General features: G+C 43.9%; 1 protein-coding gene across 1 annotated transcript in view; it reads left to right on the forward strand.

The window, feature by feature from the left end:
- Positions 1–27,684, forward strand: part of LPCAT1 (lysophosphatidylcholine acyltransferase 1) — a 445,025-nt gene that overhangs the window by 256,893 nt on the left and 160,448 nt on the right. The window contains exon 5 of the mRNA XM_085606924.1: positions 3,119–3,179. Coding sequence (XP_085463050.1) covers positions 3,119–3,179 — 61 coding nt within the window. The remainder of the gene's footprint in view (positions 1–3,118; positions 3,180–27,684) is intronic.

Here is a 27,684-nt window from a genome sequence, read left to right on the forward strand (position 1 = left end):
CATTGGCATCTTTTTAATTTGTGAACGCTCCACGGTTGCGGAATGCCAGGCTGAGCTATCTGTTTTTAGTATATTCTCTGGCAGTAGCTAGAAGAATGCTCTGCCACCTTCCAGAGGTATGTCTGAACTGAAAATACGACTCACAGGTGGGGCGGTCGATCTCGAATCTGGGGAACTGGGTTTGAGTCTTGGCAATGTCGCTGAAGATCCTGTGATTCTGGGCAAATCACTTAATCTCCCCATGCCTAACAAAAATGAATTTGTCCTCATGTAACGCAACTGGTGCTATATAAAGCGCTCTGATACCCAATACCTTTGGGTCAAGTTTGCGCTATATAAAACTCAGTTAAAAAAATTAAATAAATAAATAAAATGTAATTCCCCGCCTAGTATAGCACATTTACTCCCACAGAATAAATGACATTACATCACGGTCTTTACACTGCGATATGTTTACAACACAAGTCGTTATAACAACTTGTGCTGGAGGGCGCTGGACTTAGGAATAGTATGATTTACTATTCCAACTCCAGCCTACGTAACAGTAGGGAAGGTGTTGGAATAGTAAATCATACTATTCCTTAGTGTATGGCGCCATCCAGCGCAATTCGTTGTAACGACTTGCGTTGTAATGGCCACGTTGTAAATGTATCACGGTGTAAAGACCACCTTGTAACGGATGTCTCCTTAACGGATGTCTCCCACTCCCACACAATATCCTAGTCTGCCTCCGTATTCAAAAATTCTAAAATCTGCTTCGATGACTAATACAACACTCCCATCAGTTCAGCTATTATGAAGTTCTTGTTTACCCATCGTCTCTTTATCTGAATGAGAGAAATCTTCAGTATCCTGAAGAATTAAGTTTCCTGCAGATTACTCTCCAGACAATTCCCTTAAGTTCCAAAACCTCTTTACACACAGACTGAACTCCATGAGAGATGGTCTTTTTAGTACAGACGTGGAAAAGGAGAGAAGATCATCGACTGAGCATTCATATCATGGACCAGACTTTGCAGACTCCGATTTATCCTATAGTCAGTGGACGGTGTTTGCAGTCACTGGTGTTATAGAAACACAACCCTTTGAAGTAAAACCCATGTCTCCAGTAGAAGTTGAATCCGTTTAGTTATTTTCAAGATGACCTCTGTTCCTTGCTCATTACAAAAGCTGGTGTCTGCTTCCTGTACATGGTGATCGGTGCCGTTTCACAACTCCTTCACAGAAAACTATATAACTGGGATCCAAAAACTAGTTTAGATTACATTGCTGCCTACAAAATATTTTGCCCCATGGATCTGACCAGCTATCATCCGATTGCTAGGGTCACACATCTTGAAAACGTTTTTGAGAATGTGGTGAAGTCACAATTGACCCACCACCTTGAATAACACTTTTGTTGGCAGATAGGCCTTGCTGAGGTACCTAACTGCACTTTAGGATGCCCCAAAACTACATTCATGCCAATAGACCCGACTCCTGTTTTTTATTCACCAAAAATGGCTTGATTTTGGCTGTCTTCCGTCTGAAACTGCCTTTGCTTCTATACAAGTCAATGGGAGAAATATATTCTCTTGATTCTTATTTTTCTTTTTTTTTTATCTCCCACTTCCATCTTCCAAAATGTTGGCATGCATGAAACTGCTATTTTGATTGGCAGGTAGCATGGTTCCTAACTGGTATTATTGGCCCTTTCTGCTGAATTTGATGGCTTAAGCCACTGCTGGACAGACCGGCCAAAGCAGCAGAGGAAGTAGACTTTATACCGCATCTGTGCCCTATTTTCAGTTGAAATTATTTAATCCAGCCAATCTAGAGAGTAGATGGCCCCTCACTCCCTGCAGATCTGTAGTGACCTGCTGAGCTTTCCACAAGCTATACACGGCCTACAGCCAGCTCATGGCTAAAGAAGGGACACTTACCCATAGCTAGGAAAGTGAAAGCACAAGTGGTTCCTGTTCTTCTCTTATGTATCTTTTGAAGCCCATGCCAATGATAAAACACGGTAGCAGCCATATTTCTTTACATGCCACCGTCACCTGAATAACGTGCAGGCCAATATTGCACATATAATGCTCTCGCTTTTGACGCTGTATCAAATCCATGATCGGGTTTAGAAGCCTGGAGCCAATGCGTAACATTTTGTACAGTTGACACTGTAGCACTGAACCAGTATTGACTGGCATAGTGGTTTTGAGATCTGCTCAGGCAAGTCTTGCATGTGTCTGGCTGAAGCACAGAGTTATACAAGTTGTAGAACCGCTTTCACAGAATGATTCACCTGTGTCAAAAACATGGATTTCATTTGTGAAGCTCTTTAATAAGAGACTATAAATTAATCTATGGCCCGTTGTATAGTTCTTAGAGTGGATCCTTGCCATTCAATGTTTTTTAAATGATCTAGAGTTGCACTGCCTTCTACATTCATACTTTTTTTTTTAAACATACTTTATTGGTTTTCCTTTTATCCGTTGCATCCGTGAACACAACTTATACATTATGCTGTAATTAAGCAAAGTATCATACATTTGTTGGTTACATTATATTCCAACCGTCAGTTTACCTGAAATTGTTATGGCTACATCATGTATACATATATTTCACCTAAGACTAAAATAAACTTCCAGTATCTGGATTTGCCCTCAAGTTACAACAACTACCTTCTACATTCATACATGCATGAGTATTTTACTAAAATAAAGTGTGCCAAGCAATTTGCATTCCAGTGCCAATTGCACGTGTCAGGTGGGTTTGCCCACCTAACACAAATGTAAGACATTTGTAATCTGTGTTGCAAAATACTGAGGCAGCCAAGTTAAAACTGCTGTATTTATTGTGTCTCTTGAAGTTGTGCCTTCTAAGCTATATTTATCTTGCTCAGGCTCAAGATACTGGTGAGTACTGCATCAGTGTAAAAGTTCCATGTTTGTTGTGCTTCACTGAAGAATTAGTATTGCTGTTGAACTGAATATGTATCAATGAATGCAAATAACAAATATGTGGGTGTGAATATGTATTAATGGATCCAAATAACAAATCTGTAGGTGTAAGGTCATTTTGCTGTTTGACAGTACAGCCATATCTATCCATTTACCAAATGCTCTGTTTTCCCTTTAAGGTAATGATATTTCCAGAGGGAACGTGTACCAACAGATCCTGCCTCATCACTTTCAAACCTGGTAGGAAATTATCTCTTTTGCATTTTTGTGGAATCCTGTTTTGTCTATGAATCTCTTATGACTCCTACAAGACCAAGACTCAGCTTAATGTTATGTTAGTGATTGTAAGTTCTTGATCATCCAATGTCTCCTCTGCTGCTTGATCATCTTTAATGTATTTTGTCTCCTCATATGTGCATTTTTCATGGAAAAGGAAGGTTTCATAGACATGTATTTCTTACTTCTTCAAGGTTTTTTTCATCTTCGTGTGGCTTGCATAATCATTTTTTCCAGTGTGAACAATAATTTGTAATCTAGGGCCCTCATCTGACCACAATATTTTCTCCCATGTCGTTATTGCCCTGGACATGAAGCTGTTCTGTTTGTCTTGCCTGGCCCGCAGAATGCACTCCATGTTTTTGAAATACTGTAATTATAGCTAAGCTGGGTTCTGTTCTCCAGTGGGGTTTTTATCAGTCAGAAAAACTCTGGTTAATCAGTTCCAAAGCCCGCTCGACTCCTTTAAGTACTTTATCTCATATGAAAATATTTGTTTTATCAATAATCCTTTTTTAAACTGCACACAGATTCTCATCTTCCACTACATTCTATTAATTTTCCTTGCATTGTTAAGGCATTTGAGGCTTGACGTAGGGGGTTAATCCTAAACCTGAAATGATACCCAATCCTAAGTAGAGCACATAACTTCATGCTAACCTATATGCGTTAGCAAGCGCCATCCTACTGGATTTTTGGATGGATGGAAATCTCCTTCCATGATCTATGCACAGTACTACAAGCATTGATGATTGTTCCTAAACATTGTAGGGGACACACCCCCAGGAGCATCAATAGGAGTAAAGCAGATCAGTCTCCTGGTTTTTTGAGGTAGAGCCTAGCGCAGCGCACTGCACTGGCGAGACTTATAGTAAGGGGGCTTCAAAAAGCTCACCACATGCTCGTGCATGTGGCCTATTGCTTGCGGTTACCCGCACAGGCACCATCTGTTTTGAATTATCGTGTCCAGACGCGTGCGCGATAATGCAAAATAGATGGCTTGGTGCTTGCTATCGCGCGCACCACTCGTGGGACGCTGCATTCCTTTTTTTGTTCAACTTTCAGCGCGAGGTGCGCGCTGAAAGGCAAGTTAGACCCACAACTGAAATGCCCTCCTGCCAGGCGGTGAACAACAACTTGGGAAGCACGAGGAGCCTTTTATTTTGCAGTTAAAGGAAGTAAACAGTGCAGAAATTTCATCGAAACTATGCACAGCGTTGAATTTATGACTGTAGGTGGTAGCCAGCGGAGAGGGAGCATTATCTTGGCAGGGCTTTGCTCCTCGAATCAGAATGTACAAATTTCTCATTTCTGTTTAGCTGCATTACTGTCATTCAATTTTGCTATACTCTCTTGAATATGCAATTTCGCAGCATGATTTATGACACATTTTCTGAAATCTGCAGTAGGCGCGGTTTAACGCACGTGTGGTTTACACTTTATACTGATGCACAGCTCCAAAAACGCATTACTTTATAACCGATTGTCAAGCAATAAAAGAAAGTTAATGTTCTTTTTACACCATGGCCATTGATTTAGAATTCTAAGGCTTAACTGAATGCTTCGATGCTTTCACATTTGAGAGAAAGTTTTTTCTGTCTGTAACGTTCAGAGAAGTGAAGCGTTTATCTATATGCGGTGTCTGCTTTTTCATTATACCTTTTTAGGTCTCGCCTGACCCAGCGCATGCGCTGGTCTGGCGAGACTTATTGAGAGGGCTCCAAAAAGTGCTACCAGGCCAGCCTAGAGCTACAGTGCATGGGCGCGGGCGCGCGCACCGCGATTACTTTCACTATTGCAGCCCCATGGCCGCTTTGATGTTTGATCGCGATCACTTTCGCGGCCGCACGGCCGCTTGGCATAGCCAATAGGTCTCGCTTTTTGGACCTTATAAGTATTTAGTTATGCAACTGTTGCATGGCTAAACACTTATAAGGTCCCAAAGGCGAGACCTATTGGCTATGCCAATGCTTGTTACTCTTGTATCACGCTTTCGAGCGTGCTTGGATCCTCTCTGTGCTATGATGTTCAGCACGATTATGATATTTATTTTTGGTGGTACACGGCATCTCGGGTGCACTTTCCCCCTGCTCCTTGTGACTTGTGTATTGGCGGTGAGGTGTAGTTCAGCTAGTCAGGTCTTAAATGAACGTTTTGTGCTTGCGCCATATGTTATTGTTATCAGATTTTGCGATGGGGTACAGTTCATCTAGTTATTTCTTAATGTATAAATTGTTTTTTCATGAGACGCAATCATTATCATGCTGAGACACCGGCTACCCAGGAGCATGCGGGCAGTGACCTTTGGCAGTGGACGTGCACGCCATGCTCTGCCTGCAGGGGAGGGGAAGGGCGGGGTTGGGAGTCCCGGCACAATCAATTGGGGCTCTTTCAAGTAGAGACCACTTGACCTGAACTGCTGACGCAGCATTTCATCATGCGCCCACCGTTGCCTCCAGAAGCACCTGTCACTTTCTGGCTTAACAACAAAATTTCAAATCTCAGTATCACTTCTTTGGGGAAACCATTTCCCTTGCATAGGGCATAAGTAACTCATGCTTCCATAGCACAGACCTTTGCCTACACATCCAGTACTCACCGTTCTTCAAACGGTCCTAAGTGATGGCGCCTCGTCATAAAAAGCAGCTGCACTGATGTACTGGGAGGCAACCTTGTGTTTGCTAAGTGCTTTGCCGATGACAACTCACCTGAGTGCACCGAAGCATGACCAACTCCACCACAGAACTTCTGGATATTATGCACACCAAACCGAAAAAAACTGATGGATAACTGGTCACATTACTTCCACTGCTGCTGTGTGCCATCACATCAACTTCTGAACGAGGGGTCTGGTCGTTCAGTTTGGTGGCTTAGTGGATTAATGCACTCTTTCTAGGGATGCGTGTTTGACCTCATGGTAACGGGTTCAAATCCCAACAGGTCCCACTCAACCTTTCATCCTTCCAAAGTCGATGCTTTGAGTTGGGTAACAATAAAGATCTATTATTTTAGCTTCAAGATGGCCCAACGTGTGAAAGTGTGTTTTCCATATGCATATGTGGGTTTAAGTAAATTTTGCAACAAAAATCTGAGGTAGATCAAGATGACACTTGTAGGCTTATAAGAGGCTTATAATGGGCAGGTAGAAGCGCTGCCCATTGTGCTGGGCTTGCATGATTTTTTAATAGGGTCATTCAGTTATACACGCTGCTCTACAACATAGCTGTAAGACATTGGCAGAGCCAATTGCTGTGGCTAAGCACTTATAAGGTCCCAAAGGCGAGACCTATTGGCTATAGCAATGCTCGTCATCACTGTGTATCTCATTCATAGCAGGCAATATAATAACCGTTTTTTTTAAAAAATATCTTTATTACCATTTTTCTTTTATTGTTACATACATTTTAAGTGACAATACATACTGCATCGATATCCGCATTATCCGTTTTTGCCCCTATGGACACAAATCAACATTTTACTCGCTCACTGATTCTAGCATATTATGTGTCGATGGTGTAGAGGCATTTGTACACTTACAACTTATCATTAGAAACTATAACTATTACACGCTGTCATCTCCAAGGCAATATAATAACCGATGGCAAGAGATCAAAGAGGTACATGTCACTGGGAGCCCTTGTCTAGCTTATGGTAGTTTATTTCTTGTGAGCCCTTTTGTCTCCCTTAGGCTCACTTGTTACTCTTTCCCTGCCTCAGCTGCTGTCTGGGGTGGAATGCCTCATATTACAGTAATGCTTGTTATTATATCCCTCTTCTAGGTGAGGTACATCTAGGAGCCCTACTCCAGTAGTTCAGAAAATAAAAAAAATAGTGTCTGGCAATTACTTAGTCTTTTTAGGTCTCGCCTAGCGTGGCAGTGCATGCGCTGCACGCTCCGCGAGATTTATTGTTAAAGAGGACTTTCAGAAGAGGGCTTGAAGCCCCGCCCCTCATTTCTATTGGCTGGCGTCACCGTTTATGCTAAATGGTGGCCTGCCATTGGAAATGAGGGTTTTGGGTTCACACCCTTTCGCCTCCGATCCGGACTCGGTGGCCTGCTTTGCTGCTGTCGCAAAGCACTTTCTTATCTTTATGGGGCCATGTGTTTCTAATTAGAAACCCAACGCCCCATAAAGACTAGAGATCCCCATGCTCCGGCTGCACCATGGTTATCTTTCACTTATTATATATCTGTATGCAATGACAGAAACAGCAAAATACAAGTTGTCGTACACGACCACCAGCAAGGCTCCGTTTAAGGGCACTGTGCGTCTTAATCTCCATGTCTGTCCAGCTGCAAGGTTGACTGTGGCGTTACAACCAGAACTGCAGAATTTGGAATTTGAGAACCATTATTGAATCTCGGCGTGCTCAAAATCCTGTGATTCTGGGCACATCACTTCTCCCGTGCCTTAAAACATGAATGTGATCTTGTGTAATTTAACCGGTGCTTATGCACAGTGATCCAAGATCTTTGTGTGGAGTTTGCGCTATATAAAACTGCAATAAACGCTACTCCATCATGGTTTTACATTTGTTTTCATCTTGTTGGTTGGCCTGCTGGGGTTTCCTTTCGTCCTGGCTAATCTTGCTTGTAGTAGCGAGCGCAGAGCTCTGGGCCTCTGTGTGAACTGACCTGCACCAAAACTAACTCAGTGTTGCCGTTAGTTGTCCTAATCCCCCACAGATGCAGGGGCATAGCTGGCTAGGGCACGCTTTTACTGCCAGTGTTGTGTGTGCTGCGTGATCACGAGTGTGTCAGGAGCTGTGGTCGCTACTGGGTTCCATCCTCCTACAGGTGAGAGCCAGGGCTTTAAGTGGGCCGGGTCCTGCCGGTGCTCTACACTGGCAGTTCTATAAACCAGTTGCCAAATCGGGTCTCTATCGAGCTCTCTATTTTTGCCCTCGGGGTGAAAAAAAAATCTTACCCCTGCAGCAGTTCCACTCGTCACTGCTTTTGAGGTAACTTCAAGGAGACTCGTTTTAGTTCTTTCAGTCTCATCATTTCAGAATGGAAACATTTTCAATGTTATATACAAGGAAGCCGTAGTTGTTGCTGATTTATCTTACACAAACAACAACCATTGGCAAAGCCAATAGCCCTGGCTTACTGTAGGTTTAATGTTACTTACTTTATCAGTATTATATATCTGTATGCAGTGACAGAAGGAGCGAAATACAAGTTGTCGTACACGCCCACCAGCAAGGCTCAGTTTAATGGTGCTGTGCGTCTTAATCTCCACGTCTGTCCAGCTGCAGGGTTGACTGTGGCATAGCAACCAGAACTGCAGAATTTGGAATTTGAGAACCATGATTGAATCTCAGCGTGCTCAAATTCCTGTGATTCTGGGCACATTAGTTCTCCCGTGTCTCAAAACATGAATGTGATCTTGTCCAATATCTGTGTGGAGTTCTCGCTATATAAAACTGCTATAAACGCTACTCCATCATGGTTTTACATTTGTTTTCATCTTGTTACTTAGAGGAGTCGAGCGAAATGCTGCGCATGGGCGGTCTGCTGTGCCACTTCTTTTCAATCTCCTAGGCATCTATCCCGGACCCAGCTACACGAAAAACCTCTTGTGTGCCTGTGCAAGTAGCCGCTCTTCCTCACACTTTTCAGGTTACTGCTGCTGCACTTTGACTCCAGGGAGCACTTCAGCTGCATGCTGCAGATCCTCGCTGCTCCCCCTGCTACCCCACTGCCGGGGTCTTTAATGGTGCACTCGTGTGTGCCCCCAACCGAGGCTAACAGAGGGCACCTTGGCCCCAGCACTGCAGCAGTCCATATTCCTCGAAAGTGTTTGCCTTGAGGTTAACTGCAAACGTGAAGCACTCTTCAAAAGTTCACCATGTAGCACGCTGCTTATTTGCAGTCTGCACCCATTATTGTGTGCCACTGTGCTTGTGCAAATTAACAAAGCAGCGCTTTCTTTTAGCTACATAAATAAAAACATTCCGATTTTGAAACTCAACGGTCACTTTATTTTCAGGTGCCATTTACGGGTGCTTTTTGTTGGACATGTTTTGTGTTTAACGCACTATTAATTTATTTATAGCCTGTAAGATTTATTGCTCAATGTTTCTCATTTTTGTGTTGGAATGAGGGGAAAATGACTTAATTGACGTTAGTTCAACCCCGATGCGCAGCGGCAGGGCGGTTTCAGAGGTCTCCCTTCTGTTGCTCTTCCCCCTACATCTGTGCTTTTATGGCTCTCTCGCCAGTGTGCCTCTCTGCTCCGTGCACTTCCCCCACATGACATACCTGGCATGCTGTCCTGCTCCTCTGTATTCTTTCTGCTCTGCCACACTTTTCACACACAACAGCTATTTATTTTCTCACATGAGCGCCTGCCGAGCTGGGCCTCTTTGCTTCGCTAGGTTTCTCTTTTCCATAAATGAGCTCCCTGCCGAGATTTATGGCTGCGTCTGCTACTCCACCCTCCTGCAGTGAGCCATTAGACCACATGTAATGTCACCAGGGCAGTGTCATAAACCCAGCACACTTGCAGATCAAGACTTTGTATTTAGATTATAAAGTACATTCAATATAGCCTTTGCACATACTAGCACATTAATCATTGCCAACTAATTACACTCTACTAAATACCAGATAAATATATCCCACATAAAACCACTATGCCACATAGCAACCATCCATACAAATACACTCCACACCATGCCACATAATTCCCATCAGCATAAATTCACTCAAAATACCACACAGTTCGACACCACACAATTCAGCTCCACACATTTCCATTCTGCACCACATAATTCAACAACAAACCACATAATTCAAATCAACACACTTACACAACAAATGCATCCAATCCACAACCTCAAAATTCAACATCATGTCACACAATTCAACAGCTCACCACATAACTAAATTCCACTACATACTACACCACAAGACAACATACCAATACACATATTTACACTCCATAACACTCAATCCCATTCTACATAATTCCAGCTAATTTAATACCACATAATTACTATCCACATAATTCCACTACACAAATACACACACCCACTATTCCACCCCACAAATTTCCACAACGAACAAGTTCAATCCAATCCATATAATTAAACTCCACACTACATACATCCACTCCATAAACAAAAGACATTGTCATTTACAACACCATTAATTCCAACTTTCACTAATCGGAGGCCAATTGCATTTCAAATGCTTGTGTTATTGTACTTTGTGGCCGGTCTGCTCCAGTGTATCTCTTTGGGCTCTACAAACAAATTTGGTGATGAAGTGTAAATTGTATTTTTCTTAACAACTTTGTAATTAAAAAGTTCTTCTCTTTAATTTCCTGTAATTCCCATAGTTGAAAAAACAAGCATTTGCAATGCAATAGGTCTCGCATTTCGCGAGTTTGAGCTATTGGCAAATGGGCTGCTGGATGCTGTTGACGTAGGAGTGGTTGATCATAAGAACTTGCAGGAGACACTTGTGAACTCTCGTTCAACGTTGTGTGGTGCAGTGTGGCAGCAGTGCGGTGAGCGGCAGCCAGGCCTGAAAGCACAGAGGAGTGCAGCACGGTAGCGGGGCTTGGGACAGAACCAGGGTCCCTAGTGCTGGACATGGTGCAGGTGCAGATAGGCGCAGCTGTGCCTGCTGCACGCATCCTTTCATTATCCGTTTTGCAGCTGCCATTAAGTAGTTTGTGGGAAAGAGGAGGAGAGCAGGGTTCCGTTGGCGGGAAACGAAAACCAGTTATGTCACTTCCTGTACGATGGATGATCGGAAATCCAGTGACGTCCCTTTCTGTGCAGATGGCTGATAGGAAATTAAGTTCTCTTTGTAGGTTTCTTCTACTTGCTTGCAGTGCAATACAGCAGGTTAAACATTCACACTACACATATAGCCAGCGCACCTTTGTGCATGATAGCCTTTACATTCATGAGCACATTGAAGTTTGGTACAATCAGACTACAGCATTAGTTCTGTATTGAAGAGATAAAAGTTGGAGGGATTGCGGCTCTTCTCGAGATTACATATGGAAAGATAAACAGTTTTCAAAGCCTGCGTTCTATACGTTTTATCTTGAGTAACACAGATGCAGGCCATGAAACTGCTAAGCTCGGCGTTTCATTATTGCAAAATATCCAAGATAAGGATTGCCTGAAAACTGGTAAATATGAAACTTTGCATCACTTTTGCAATTACCACGAAGGTGTGTTATTACCATGAGTGCTTGGCGCTGTACCTGTGTGTGTTCCATCAGTGCTTGGTGTTGCACTGTAATGGCATTCTTTAAAAAAAAAATATCTCTGGGGTAAAAATCTTTCACAACAGGGCACATAATTTGACAGATTATTTTCCCCTTCTTACTACCATACTCCCGTCGGTGCACTGTAGTCACCAGCAAGCCACTTTCGTCCTCCTGAGAAGGAATGATGGCAGCCGTTTGACCAACTCTCTGAGGAATACGGCTGGGTTTGGCAGGTACCACGCATGCAGTTGGAAGAACTTGCACAAAAAAAAAAAAAAAAAATTACAAATGCAATAGGTCTCGCCTTTCATTAAGTTAAAGCCATTTGCTTTGCTATACAATACCATTAGCAAAGCAAATGGCTTTAACTTAATCAAAGGCGAGACCTATTGCATTTTCAGTGCTCGTTTTCATTAGATGTGTGATGTACAAAAAAATATATTTTATTATTGGTCTATTTCGGTGACAGTTTCCAAGAAAGTTGTTGACATGTTTCGCTGCATATAAAAATTTTCGCAGATTCATAAGGCTCAAAATATTTTAATAGGAACCAGTTTTACTCATCTGTATAGTGGTCCAAACTGTATGGTAAATAGAATTTTAATCTAGTTAAACGTCCAAATCTTTCAAAAAAGCACCCTGCCGTAGCAATTTAAACCACAGGTCCAAAAGAATCAATCGCTAAATGTTACCAGGATATGAATGATGAAAGGGTATGGCGTGAAAATAATCCCTAAAGAGGGAACAATTATTACACACCAAATTCTCTGTCCACACGTTGGCTTAGGTGTGTCAAGGGGATGGCGAGCAGCTTTGCTTGTGATATTTGTGTCTGTACACTCACTTCTATGACGATGAGCCCGCAGCTGAGCTTCCTACCTTGTGGGTATTGAAATTACCTTCCACACCTTTGCCTCAAAATCTTGGTCCCCATCATACAAGTAACAAGCATTGAAAATGCAATAGGCCTTGCCTTTTAGGCTTTGCTAATGGTATTGTATAGCAAAGCAAATGGCTTTAACTTAATAAAAGGCAAGGCCTATTGCAACGTCAAATTAGCGACCTGCAGAGCCTAGCATGGTTGGAAGCCCTCCCCAAGACCCTACCGCCCGATCTCATCAGCCCTCCCTCCCCTACCGTCCCTGCTCTACGGGTCTCTGCACTGCTCCCCTCCACATCTCCTCAGCCCTCCTTATCCTCCTACCCCCAACACTTAGTTTCTCTGCCCTTCTCCCCTCCTGATCTCCTCGGCCCTCCTCGCCCCAGCCCTTTATCTCCTTTCCCGCACACCCCCTCAACCTCTCCGCCCCAGTCCTGATCCTCCTCCCGCTGCTGCCTCTGGCCCCAACTCTCTGCTCTCCCCACTCCAGGGCGACTCCTCGCCATCGGTGCCCAGCCCCCGGGGCACATCTAGTCCCGCAGTCTCACCGGGCTTCGGTCACCAAGGCCTCCTGTGGCCGCCTCACGGAGTCCCTGTGTCAGCACCGGTGACGGTGCGCGTGGCCTCAGCCTCCGGTTCACCAGTGCGAACCCCGGACAGGGCCTGAAGAGTCGTCCTCCATGGCGCCCGAAACCAGCGGCGGCTGCGCGTGACGTCACACGCCGTGGGGCGGGGCCCGCCGAGCTACCGTCATCATGCAGCCTGAGATGCGGATAGGGTGAGTTCACCTAACATGGCCTCCGACCAAGAAAGACAGAGTACAGCCTAGTGTTACAGGCCCTGAAGACGCGGCATGGAGTGGAGAAAGACAGTTGTCGCGACCCTGAGGTTGGACTATTTTAATTAAATATGGCAGCCGGATTGTCTGCACGTGAGTTGGGGGGAGGACGCCTTCAGTCTTTTAGAGCCGTCCCAGTTGGACTGGCTCGCGAGCCATCCCAGTTGTACTGTCTCGCATGACTGGTTTCTTATCTTTATGGGGCCATGTGTTTGGCCCCATAAAGATAAAAAAAACTTTTACGCCAGCAGTAAGTCGGGGAAGCCAGTCCAACTGGGACAGCTCTAATAGAGAAAAGTGTACGTCACTAGACGCTCTTTTCCAATGGCTGGCCACCGTTTATCATAAACGGTGACGCCAGCCAATGGAAAGGAGGGGCGGGGCTCAAAGCCCACTAGAGAAATCTACCCTAAAACGTTAAATCTAGCCAGCGAGACTGCGCATGTCTGCGCAGTCTTACGCCAGGCGAGACCTAAAAATGGCTGTGGTACCCAAAAAGGCTGAGGGAAGGCTGAAAAGTGCATTCCGCCCAACTGTAGTACACTGTGGTTACTATCTTGAAAATACAAGCATTGGCAAAGTTAATAAATCTCATGTTTGGGACCCGTTTGCTTTGCCAATGGTTTTTGCCGATGCTGTACAGCAAAAGAAAAAGGCTCAATGATATGACTTTTGTGACTACTTCATTTTGTAGGTGTGCCTCAGGCATGTGCCTACATAATAACGCAGCCGTCTTTTTTGTTTGTTTGTTTAGCGATCTGAGATGGATCAGTAATAAAAAAACAAGCATTGGCGTAGCCAATAGGTCTCGCGTTGTGACCGTATAAGTGTTTAGCCACGCAACACTTGATGTTGTTGCACCAAGGATATTTGTACTAAGTAACTAAACACTTATGTAAATGTATGGTTTTTTATATAGCGCCGATCACCACTACGGGTATCTCAGCGCTGTACTCATACCGCTGAAGGAACCCTTCCTGGCTTTCCATGTGAGGTGTCCACTCCTGGGCACCCCCATGGTGAGGCCAGGCATCCCAGCGCTGTTGGGGCCGTTGTGGAGATTAAGCAAGCTATTGCCCAGAGTTGCAGCGTGGGACCCATGATTAGAATAGGCACTGAGGCGAGAATATCCGGTCCGCGGAATTTATAGCCCGAGATCCTGCCGCGACGGGAATCGAACCCTGGTCCCGGACCAGTGCTCTGCATCGAGGTCTGCCGCTCTAACCATTGAGCCACACTTCTCCCAAAGGCGAGACCTATTGGCTATGCCAATGCTTGTTACACTGTTAACACTGTATGGGCATTGGTTGCACCTCATCTTAATAAAAAGCAACAGACAGGTGACCTGTGAAGCTTTTCAAAGGGACTTCAGCTGTGCAGCAACACATTTTGCTGCCTACTTTGTAATTTTCGAACCGTTGGAGCTACAAACTTAAACAAATTGAGTTAAAATCTGCAGATTATGCAGCAGATGGATTATTTGGAAAACTCGGGAAGTCTAAAATTATGCGAAAAACGTGGCGGCAGCACAATTGCATGATTCTAGTTGCCCTGCACATAAGGGACCAACCCTTAAACCTGTGTGATAGAGACAGGCCAAAAATAGGGCAACATTAGTCTGTCATTGTTTAACACCGTTGACAGCTGTTGTGGTTTCGCTGCCAATGTCTCATTTATTGTGAATGTTTATTAATTGAATATACCTTTACTGAAGCTCTTAATAAAGAAATGTACAGACGGATAGACATTTAGGACTCTTGGATACTTTATTGTACAAAAAGCAGTCATGAAATCTATTAATTGTGTACAGACGTCTTTATCTTCAGGGTTTACAGAAAGGTTTGTAGTTTCCAGAAAGTTTCAGACAAAATGTATATGTGAAGAACTTGTATGTGGAGTTGAGTACGTAGTATTCGTGCACATAAAAATGAGAGTTAAAGAGCAGATAAAAGTCCAGGAAGGAGAAGAGAGAAAGAGAGAAAGAGAGAAGAAGCGAGAGAAAGAGAAAGAGAAGAAGAGAGAGAGAAGAAGAGAGAGAGAAGAAGAGAGAGAGAAGAAGAGAGAGAGAAGAGAGAGAGCGAGAGAGAAGAAGAGAGAGATAGAAGAAGAAGACAAAGAGAAGAGAAGAAGAAGAGGAGAAAGAGAGAAAGAACAAACCTCTTCTCCTGCGGTTTCTGATTGGTGGTGTTGGCCATGCCAGTTTTTGAAGGAAATCTCTTCAGAGCTAGACAGTGGGAAGCCACGCCAGCAGCCTCCACGTGGTTCATTCTGGAGTTAAAGAGGGCTTGTGGTGAGTGATGTCACAACACATCCGGAAACCCCAGCTGACGTCATCTAACAAAGAATGCCTCCTGGTGAATTTTAAAGATACAGGATTGGGAGGAGATAACCGTTTCCTTCTGCACAGTGGGTGGCCACTTTAATTGCCACCTTGAAGAGGCAGCAAAGGGCTCTGTGGTACCCGGTTTGTGGCATGAAAGGAGTGTGTCAGGCCTTCTTCCTAAGGTGGTTACCCTGTCAATGATGTAAGAGAAAAGGCCTGGCACTAGGAGTTCACATGTGGGAACTATTGCGGTAAAACCGATTCCGCAGGTTATGTCCCATTCCACAAGGCCGTAGCAGAGATTAATTTACATTGCAGCCAGTATTATCGAGAACGCTTATTGGTAATAACGGGTGCAGTATTAACATGTGCGGTAATACCACAGGGGTTTGGCAACGCGACTAAATATCGAAGAAAGGACCGAAAAAATGGAGATGGGGAGCACGGCAGTTGAAGACGCCATTTTGCCTGTAGCGCCGAACATCCGTGCACCGGTTCATGGATGTGTACTCGGGGACGGGCGCATGATGGACCCGAGCTTTCAGTGCCCCCGTCCAAGGATGCGTGCACAGGGATTGGGCACATGCAGGACCCGAGCGTTCACGTGCTGACAGGGGAGGGCAGAGGTATTACGGGGACATACCTCACAAATCCCTCCTGCCCGTGTGAGCCTTTGAGAGGGGGCAGCTCTAAGCCTCTGCGGAGGGAGCCTCCTGCCCTTCGCGTGCCTGAGCCACTTACACTTACATATAGTCCATGGAAAGGCGAGTGTTTACCCAGCCCATGTAAGGGAAGGGACATCTCTGGCTAAGCATGGGTGTGAGGGCCGCCCTCTGAGAGCCGCCCTGAAATCAGGCACTGAAACCGCTGTAGTGTATTCCCTTTACCGCAAGGGATATGGGGGAGGGTTGGCTCTGCTAGTGGGGAGTAATTGTGGAAACGGTCTGAATGACCTTTATTCTGCACTCTATTCCCCAGATTCACTGCTTTTTAACAACATTTCCTCCAGATATAACCTGGAAATAACATATGCCACGGCAACATTGATCTGTGCCACCTTCTCCCACGAGTGCTCGAAAATGAAGTGCCTTGCGGATGCAAGCAAAAACAAGCCCGGCTTCTAAAGTGCTCCGGACGCGAGCGAGCGCCCGCCGCGCGAAAGTGAAAGCAAATTTGTCACGGCGAGAAGCAGCGGAGTGTGGCGCGCGCGCTTGGCGGGGCGGGGGGGCGGACCCTTTGAAGTATGATGCCGAGGGCGCCAGTGGGCTGAAGCGCTTCCCCAAATGGATTGCATGGCGGCACGATGCACGTGATTGTGCGCGTGCTCGCCATGCAATCCACTTTTGGGAGCACTTTGAAATGCCCCTCTTACTAGAGTCTCGCATAGCGATTGCGTAAACGCAATAGCTAGGCGAGACCTAAAAATCAAAGTAAGCGCAAAAGTGTTTGTATTTTTTCATCTTCGAACAGAGTAGAACAATCCCAGGGCAAAGGGAGAAACACATTGATGAGAGTGAGCTATCTGGAGAGTGGAGGGAAGAGATGCACAGGGGCAATTTAAAGTAGCACAAGTGGGGAGGAGAAGCACAGCAGTGAGAGCGCAGCGTGGAGGGAGACAAGCACACAGGCGGGGGAGCAGCACAGAGCAGGTGCAGAGAAGCAGGCTGGTGAGCTAGAGGAACACGAGAGGCAGACAGGCGAGAAAGAGCAACATGGAGCATGGAGGGAGAGAAGCACCAGGTGAGAGATAGCATTGCAGAGTGTGGGCAGGGTAGAAGTACGAGGGAGAGAGCTGAAAAAAGCATGCACTCACATGGAGTGTTCAAACTAAAAGAATAAATTGTTTACTAAAAGTCATTAGTGAAATGATAACAGGATGCCAATCATACATAGATGGTAAAGAGGCTGTGCTCAGGGGATGGACATAGGTAAGATTGACAAGCTGTATAATGGAAAGCCATTGAATAAGAAGCAAGCAGATGAGTGTTGAGAAAACCAACCAGTGCAAAGCAAATGGGTGTGTTACAATCCCAGGTAAGCTCTTGGTAACCCTACAAAAGGTCTTTTGCATCCAGACAGCTGCACCAGCACAAAATGTGAATCCGTATATCAATGTGTATCACAGATACACTTGGCAATTTTCTTTATATTAAAAAGTGATTTTTATTTATCAGGAACAGTTAGTGGCCTATAATGAAATAAGATAGAGTAGAATCATATGGAGTGAAGTGTGTAAACGAACACTCATATTTCTTTATAGTGTATCCTAGGTCGTTACAATTAAACATGGAAGAAAGCACCATATTGAATGGTCAATATGATGCGTAACTTATTCTATGAACTTCTACACAAATGTCAGTCAGCATAGGGGTAGCAATAAATCTGCTACTTTTGTTTGAAATAGTTCTTGCAACAGTTTGTTCTGTCTTGTATGCTGTGTATCTAGTGTCTGTTGTCTGAGATAATGTAGAACCCTGGCATGACATGGTTTCATAGGCCAATTGTAAGAGCTTGAAGGGTTAGGGCCGAGCTGGTATCAACCTGCTTCTTTGGGGAGGGGGTGTTACTACTCCATTTTATTTTATTAAATCTACTGTGTGTGTACATTGGTGACTGGTTGGCTGGAAACGGAGCCCTGCAGTGTGCAAAAAGTAGATACTTGTGCCTGCATGAAACAAACCAATTCAAGAAGCATAGGTGTTTAATAGAAAGAACAAATAGAAGAAAAATACACCTTACCAGTGCCAAATGCCATCTGACATCTCATTAGAGCAGCCTGAGGAAGAGCAGGTGGAGACACCGCTAGGAAGAAGCTTACTCTGTCCATCAGTGGTGGTGCTGCCATCAGTGTTACATCATTGAACTTCTAGGGAATGTGAAAAATGCAAGTGTCACGTAAAGAACAAGCATAGCAAATGAATGACGCTCATTCGGCAAGATAGTGTTAAGGGGGTATTATGTCGCTGTTGGCACACTTTGGAGCTCACTGTCGGAAATATATTTCTACATCACGGTGTTGTAGCGTATTGTCATTTACAGACCGCACATTCTCCATTGAAATGGCCACTAAAATTTGCAAACGCATAAACTTTTCCTGATCAAACTATAGGAATAATGTGTGGAAATGTGGTCTCAACAAATATTTACATTTGTGCATCACCAAGTAAACTGTCTTTATTAGTTTTGATCCTATTAAAATCTTTGTTTCCATCACACTTCACAATCATAAAAAATGGCTTCATTTGTGCTTTTCCAATTGCCTATGTATTTTTAAATATTTGTAGAGTTTATTTAGAGGTATTTAAATGTTGCTGTCTGTTAGAAAGAAATATATCCCACAGCCTTTCCTTTCACACCAGCAAGACTGTCACACAGTTCAGTTTACAAAATCCTCTCACTTTGTAGTCCGCGAATAAATAATAAACACCAATTTCCGTGTTAAAAACCATTAGCAGTACTTTGTGAGAAGTCATAGTCTGTGACAAGATAATGTAATTTATAGGAATCTTTAGTACTGAGTCACAACTCCATCATGATTATTTTGGGGATGTTGAAACACCCCGCTGCACCTCTACTTCCAGCGCCTACGCTGTCCATGTGGCACTAGTAAAGAGAGGAACGAAAGCGTTTGTGTGGGTGCTTTGCCTACTGGCAGTGGATGGCTCCCCATATCAGCCTGTGGTCCTATGTTGTGGCGTTTAGTGCCACCTGCTTGGAGGAAGACCCAGTGAGGGGGGGAGTAAAGGAGGCATTGGAAGCTCAGACGCTCTTGATGGTGCTTCAGATGGTAATAAACACTGTATTTCAACAATGTATCTTTACTTTAACTGTAATGTGTCTTAATCTTGGGTTGTGTCAGTTGTGAGGCTTGTAATTTTGCAGTTGCCATCATTATTATAAATAAGCAGTTTAATGGTTTTATTCTAAAACAAACCAACAGCACATTTCCTCATTAACCCCATGTCCCACTCATATCTTCCATGTTGTCAATTCTAGAAGGGCAATACAAACACAAGCGGTATAAAAGATTCCTAATTATCAGTAATATCATACTTCATCATCGGTAATTCTATCGTCCTCCACTTGAATATTCACACCATTGTCTCCAAGTTTGCGCATGTTGTTTAAGGCTACCTCATGCTTTGCACACAGTTTCATCTGTTCTGGCACAGAAGTCCATGCCCCTTGTCCATTCCCCCAGTGTGGGAGCAGTCCCTGAGCACCAGTTCTTGGCAATTTCTCTTTTGGCCATCAAAAAGCCTATGCCGACCAGGGTTCTAATGCAGCACAGTCCTCTACATACTTCCACAAGTCCCAGTATCTTCATTTTGGGGTCTGTGCTTAATGTTCTACACACACCTCTCCCCAGTACATGTGCCACTTTTCTTGCCAGTAGTGAGTTATAACAGGACATTGCCAATTCCCACATGAAAGTAAGTGTCCTTGGAGTCTTTACATCTCAAGTATTGAGCGTCTTGTGCATGTCCTATATTCTATTAATTTTCCAAATCGAAGAACGATAAGAGCGAGGTATGGTGTGGTGCCTTCTACGTTAGTCACTTGTTGTGATAGAAAGAGTGGTAAATGAAGGAGGGTGCACCCTGGCATGTGCTTTTACAGTTAGTTGGGCTCTATTGAGAGTGAGACATTGTTCTTGGCCTACCGCAAGGCAAAGTAAGATCATATTTCCTGCTGTTGTACAAAGGAAGGGTCATTGTGGTCCACTGTGGTCTGTAGAAGAATTCCATTCCGAAGCACTGTGCTCAAGAGGAGTGCAGGCATCAGGGCTATTTCAGTGTGTCTGTGTGTGTCAGAGGAGGAGAGCACAGAGTAGTGAGTACTGTGTCACCCTATGGCCAGGCTGTACAGCAAAATATGTTTTTTGGTTACCTGTTGGTGTAGCGATAATTCTCTTCATTTAACACAATGTTGCTCTGTTGGTGACTTGAATGATGAAGTGTTCTGCTTTGTTACCTCATGGACTGATGTGAGGTCGAGAAATAAACACTGAAGTAGTACTCATTTGCTGGATATCCCAAACCCTTAGGAGAGCCTACTACATATTGCTCGTCAAGTTCCAGAAAGACATTTCCGTGCTGTCCTTTCAGAATATGGAAATAGAGAGAGAACAGGCCTTGTCTTTAGTCAGTAGTCTACTCAAGCAATTTGTGTACTTTGGGCCACAGCCTACCAGACACCACAGCTGTCTGGTTTGCTAAAGACATATTTGGTACTTTCAGAAAGTTGACCTAGGAATGTATTTCACCCGTTAAATACCATTGGCGCTGTTGTTTGTAACTCACATGTTCTGGCTTTTTGTTTGCTGGCTTTATTTGAGGTAGGCTCTCGAGGTTCAGTTCATCCCTCCCTTTACGTAAATAGTGTTTACTGTATTCTTCCACGAACTCCCTTTCAGTAAACAGGCCTATAAATCTTGTTCTTATCTTGTCACATTTGCTGTATATTCTAAGACCGAGGTCAAATATCAGGTGCTGTCTTCCAAGGGCGCCTGCTTACTTTTCTTTCTCTGACTTCAAAGCAAGAGGATTTATGTGACAATCTTGCTGGATACTGCCGTTAGGCTAGAGGTTTTTTTCTAGCATACAACATTTAAATTAAATGTAAAAGTATTTCAGAATATATCAGAATTAGGAACACAAATGAAGCACATTTTTTGTTATTTCAGAAGTGTGTTAGAAACAAATACTTTAATATGATCAAAACAAATCATTACACTTGTTGATGCAATTTCCACACATTTTCGTTTGTGCACTGTATATTTGTATTAGTAAAACTGTATGTCTGTGCAAATGCAATGGTCATTTCAATTCAAAATGTATTGTCTGTAATGGCAGCGCTCGACCACACAATCCATACTCTGCTCTACGGCACTCAACGCTATGCTGCACCACACCACACCACTCCACACCACTGCACTCTACTCTGCACCACTCCACTTTACACCACTGCACTCTGCTCCACTCTACATCACTCCACTGTACGCCACTGTGCAACTTCATGCTTCACCGCTGTAGTCTACCCTGTACCACTCTACTCTGTACTAAGGCACTCCTTGCCACTCTACTCTACACCACTACACTCTTCACCACTCCAGTCTAGGCCACACCTATCTACTCTTCACTACTCCAAACTACACCACTGCACTCCATGCCAGTGCATTCTATACCAGTACACTCTACGCCAATGCACTTTACTCTGTAAAAACTCAACTCTATGCTCCTGCACTCTATGCTAATCCACTGTACGCCACTCTAATCTACTCTGTACCACTACACTCTATGCCACTGCACTCTACCCCACTTTACTCTATGCCATTACACTGTGACACTCTGCGCAACTGCACTCTACCCTCCATCACACCACGCCACTTCACTCTACTCTGAAACTGTCTACTCTGTGACACTGCTCTCTAGCCACTCCACTCTATGCCATTTCACTGTACGCCACTCTACTCTTAACCACTGCACTCAATGACACTGCACTGTACTCTGCATTACTGTACTCTATGCCACTGCTCTCTATGCCACTCTACTCCACTCTACACCACTGCACTCTGACACTCTACTCTGCAACACAGTGCTCTCCGCCACTGAACTCTACACCACTCTATGCTACTCCACACCACTGCAATCTACAGCACTATAGTCTACACTGCACCACTCAAAGCTACTGTATTCTTCACCACTCTATGCCACTGCACTCTGCCATTTGACTCTACTCTGAACTCTATGCCACTGTGCTCTGCCACTGCCCTCTGCATTATTCAACTCTATGCATTGCACTCTGCACCATTCTATGCCACTCCATTCTATGCCACTCCACTCTGCGCCACTGTACTCTGCGCCGCTCCACTCTGCGCCGCTCCACTCTATCATGCAACACTCTAATTCACAACTACAAAAAGTATCCCACCCAATATGTTTGGGGCTCAGCGCTAAACTCTTGTGGCGTTACCCGCTTAGCACTGGAAAAGGAGCAATTCCTTTTTGTTTAGTAACACTCACATTCCCTAGTGGTTTCATGCTTCATCATCGGGTTCACCCTGACTCCTAAAGGTCAGGGTGGGCTCAACCATATTCCAGATGTATAGTTGCAAGATAATAGGCAAAGACACTAGGGTCATAGGACCATCACCTCCTGAAGACCCTCTGTATATATATTTTAATATCCACAATGCCTCCGCTGATAAAGGGACACCTGGTGACGAAGGAGGAATTTTACTTTTTTAGACCCCCTGGCCTATCTCTCTAAAGTGCTCCCTGGAATTTGGTCTGCAGCTAATTGCCAACTGTTGTGGCCTGGGTCCCTAAGCACTCTCCAATGGCCGGTTGGCTGGCTTCCTGACCACGAGATCACAGGCACAGAAAATATCGCCCCATTTCCATGAGATCATAAGGACTGCACAGGGTTTAGCGGAAACGGGTGGAAGTAATCCTTGGTTGGGACAGGGACCGCCCGACATGTGCAGTAATCACACTGTGCAGAGGAGTGTTCTCATAATAATCAGAGGCTCACCTAAGGGACGCCTTAGTGTGTGGAGTTCGAGGAGTGCGGGGAAAGTTTGCGGAGTCCGAGGGACCCGAGCTTACAACTGGAAACCTCTGCTAGCTAGCACTCGATAGCATGTGGTGTCGAAGGGGGTTTGGGGGAAGTTTTCAGAGTCCGCAGGACAAGAGGTGGCAGCCTAAACTGTGTCTCTGACTCCAGTGCCTAACATCGTGGTGACAGTCCGAGGTCACTGGCTTCCTCTCCCTGGACCCACGCCAGAAGTTACTCTGTTGAGAATATCGTGACTGGACCCGAGGGGTCTCATTGTGCCTTGTATGCACCCAAAGCTGGCTACTTGAAGCAACTGCAGCTCGCACCTCTGCCGGAGGGAAAGATTCTCCAAATTGGAAGCGTGCCAGCTTTGAGTGTCAGTCTTTTGCCCACTGGGGGATAGTGATCTCGCTCTTGTGAAGGTGCCACTCGATGCCTGAGGACCTTATCTGCATGCATGAGAACACGTAACTGTTTCCTTCTACTTTAGGTGGTCCCGACAATCTAAGTAAGCAATGTGTACCGTTGGCTGGTGTAGTTTGAGTGGCTCGGTCACAGGGCGTAGTCAGAACCTGTAATTTCTTGACCATTACAACTGTACGGGGGTATGCAATATTGGGAATGTTGTGTTTTATGCTAATGTGTTAGCTGGAAAGTGGAATACCTCTGAGCAGCCTGCATAAAGGTTTCTGTCAATGATATGGGAGGGATTGCTTGGATCGGGACATCCTCAGAGAAGTATGCACATGGGTTTATGTTTCTTACGAGGCTGAGGGGATAGCGGGGCAAGTGAATACTTATGACTAGTACATGTATGTTCAGGCCTTTCTGCTGGTAATGGAAGAGTTTGATAATTGAATATAACTTTAAAGTATATATCCAATGTGTATGTCTTTTGATTTCAATGAGTGTGTATTGCAAGACCAGTGTTTTATACATATGGTGTGGAGTCTCTCTGTAGTGTACACAGTGTGTTGGGAGGGTGGGGGTTGTGGCAATACTTTACACTTTGACCCTGAGGATAAGCCTGACTGCTCTGTGCCAAGCTGCCCAAGGGTGAGCACAGGTTATTAAACAAGTGTATCGTACTCATCCTATCTAGGACTGTGGATTCAGCCTGGCTTCGATGCGTCCCAGCCAGCCAGAAACTGCTGGATCTAACAGTGTTGTTTCTAGTTTGATTGATCTTGATGAGAGTGACCATCTCCTTTTCCCTCATGCACATTAGTAGTGGAAATGAGCAGGCGTCAGACAGGGTTTTCAGCCAAGTTGTTCTTGTTGAAAAAACGACCCTAAAAAGTTGAATCTCATATTGAAAAGCATTCTACAGTCCACAGCATCCTCTCCCTGGTGTGGCCAAATAGTCACAACCTGAGCTAGATGTCATGTGCAATACAAAGTATCTTTTGGTCTTCTAGTACTTCAGTAAGTTTTTTTCTCCCCTTTTATGTACCTTGAGATGTCACAAATTTCTGTTTTATTTTGTGTTTTCTCCCGAAACCCCTGTATGATTTCCGTCTCTGGTTATCATATACAGAAAGGGGCTTTTAGGCATTTTTTATCTGCCATTGACTACAATGTTGCATGACATTTCGCAGATGGTTTAAATTTTCCGCAGGAAGCAGTGATTGGGCAAATTGGTTCAACAATATAGGTGTTTGCCTTTTGTAGAGTGTTATATTTTACATTACTTATTCGTTGTGTGTGTTCCGGTTTCCGCCTTGGCAGCAAGATCTTATAATATATGTCAAAGCGCATCTTCTAAGTCCTCACATGGCATGTCCAAGCATGCATTTGTTTGTGCTAGTTTTTGCATGAGTGAGCACTTCAAAAGCAGACTTCTTAGCATTGCAAATGCGTTTTTCCTGTATCTTTTCCTTTGTACATTTCTGCTGATGATTGCTCCTGGAGATTTAGTTCGATCTCTCAGGATATTGGGCTGTTCAGCATTTCTTGGGTTTTGTGTCTTTTTTTCAGCCATTATTCGTGCAGATGTTATTTTAGTCCTAACTAAACCGATGTGTATGTAACATACCTAACATAGTGTTTGCTTCAGTGCTTAGCCATTGAGTTATGGAAAGTGCTATGTAAATGTCCCCACAATGCAATACATTAATCTCAGATTATGTTTGGTCTTCATGAATATATGGCAGCTTTTCAAATAACTTCAGTTATTTAAAGCAGTTGGTCTAAAATACTTAATTTTTTCAGCTTTGTTGTGTCCGATCAACTTGTCTGTTAATGGTTAGACAAAACTGATAAGTTAATTACTTCCCCATAGTTGCTAACTAAGGCATGTCAGGCGGAGGGACCTTCTGCTGAGATCCCATGTACGAAACTCCCTTTTCTATGTATTGCTTTTGCTCGGCTTGTGGTTTGTTTGTTCCAGCTCACTCTAGCTAGCTAACCAACTGTATTGTTTATTTCACAGTACGTTCTGTTTGTGATAGAAAGTGGTATGCCCCATCGGTCACTTAATCAATGGTGTGATTGTTTTGTCATGGTATGTAAGCAAGATAAGATCAGCAGCGGCTCCTCCGCTAAGGCGGAGAAACGTCTCCCCACTGCTCTGTGACCAGTTCAGAAAGAAAAAATAAATTGATAATAATGCAGCGTTATTAGCATTTTATTTTTCCGTCCTGGCTCAGCTGATTTACTTTGTAGGTGCGGGCGGGCTGGGCTGTCACAGGGGCAGGATAGGAGTGGTGGGCACTCTTAAGTGCGCATGATGGTTTGGCCGACCGTCTTGGGCCGGCCAAATAGTCATTCACACGTAACATGTTCTCCACCCGGCTGTATTGCACAGCCTGGGTGGAGAACATGCACATGCTCCCAGGTCCTGTCTGAGCGCCAAACCACGGTGCTTAGACAAATCACAATGCTGCTGTCATACTTGTGACCACATTGTCGTGCTTCCTGCTTCTGGACTTCACCTAAGAGGACCGGAAGGCGACGGCCTGCCTGCTGGTAAGTGATTTTTTCCATCCCCCTCGGCCTCGTCACTCTATTAAGTAGCAGCCACCACTGGATAAAATGTAGGGCCAACTTCTTTCAACAAATGCTGTATTGTGTGGTTCTATCTTGGCCCACAGTACTCCTAGCTTTTGTGTCTTTAGGTTCTGAAACTATTTTTAATTCTTCTGATCTTGCATTGGCATAATAAAACTTAGTTTGTGTCAATTAAACGTGGATTTCACACTTGAGGAACACTCACCCTAACACTGGAGTGTATTTTGAAACCATATTGTATATTTATAAGCTTTTCGATGACATGCCTATTGTCCACCTCTTATAAAATGTGCCTTGCTGCATGCTCACAAGACTATAACAGCCTGCCCACATTATTTTCCTAATTTACTCTGGTCAGTTCCATTATCATTCAAGTACTACACTGAGGCAGTTCAGCCAGGGAAAGTCTAATTCCTCACTGTAAATTGAAAGTTTAGGTTATTGCCTTTATCGCAAGATTATTCCTGGTTTAAGTGCTTACTGCAGATTAGTTCCTGTGCCCCAGATATTTTTATTCTAATACCTCTACTGCTTTAAATTAAACGTGATTCCGGGATGAGTTAGGGCAGTGATGCTAGCATGCAGGCCTTTGCTGGGCAAATTCAGTGTTTTCATGGACAGTTAAAAGGAAACAGACTTTGTAGTTTACCCATCAGATATTCTACTCCAGTACTTGAGTATCCACCCATGCCTCTCTATTTCTGTTCGAGTTTCATTGCTTAAGTTTGTATTATGTTCCTAATAGTGATACACCCGTGCTTCAAAGAAATAATGAGTTCTAGTTACAAAGTAGAGTATATGTGTGGAGATCTCTACCTTAGCTTGGGTGGAGATCTCATGAATGGAATGTACCATTTCTGTGTGGAGGTCTCGGCCTAGATTTGAATTTAACAGTCTCCACCTCCTCGGAAGAGACTAGGTGGAGACTACTACGACCAAATGTACAATGCAACGATTAGTAACTTTCTGTCAGATTGTGAGCTCTTCCCCATCAGAGTGGGAAGTTCTCTATAAAAACGAATACGCAAAATGAATAAAGCTAAGTAGAAATGTTTGAGAAATATTCTATATTGAATTAAAAAAATATAAAAACACCCTTCCCGTATACCTCCTCACCTATGTTTGTCACAGTAAGAAAACACAACACACCATCTCAAAAAAGTAACATCCTTAACTAATATTTTGTTTTAAAAGAATTTTTAATAAATTGTATTAATTATAATGTTAATTCCTCACCTTACAGTATCAGTTGTAGTGAATATATGACTAACTTGGTTGAGAGTTATATTTTATGTTAATCTTATGGTAAATTAATTTTAATTTGTTAGCAGTTATATGAAATGAAAATGTAATTGTTATTTCTTGTCTCCATTGATTTCTTGGGAGTGTATTGCAATACCAGTGGTTGGCCATTTGTGCTGCTTTACTTACTCCAATGCTTGGCTGCAGTACTTTTGAGGTAGTTTTGGCCATAGTACCACTGTATTGGATGCAGGTGTCTATTATGTGAAATGCTGTTGTCTTTCTCATTTTTGGGTTTTTGTATTGGCCTGTCACTACCAAAACTCCTCCTTTAACGTCAATAAAGCCCACCCATTTATTATTATTTCCTATTGTCTCACCCG

Source organism: Triturus cristatus, chromosome 5_2 (genome assembly GCF_964204655.1).
Source record: "Triturus cristatus chromosome 5_2, aTriCri1.1, whole genome shotgun sequence".
Classification (NCBI taxonomy): Eukaryota; Metazoa; Chordata; class Amphibia; order Caudata; family Salamandridae; genus Triturus; species Triturus cristatus.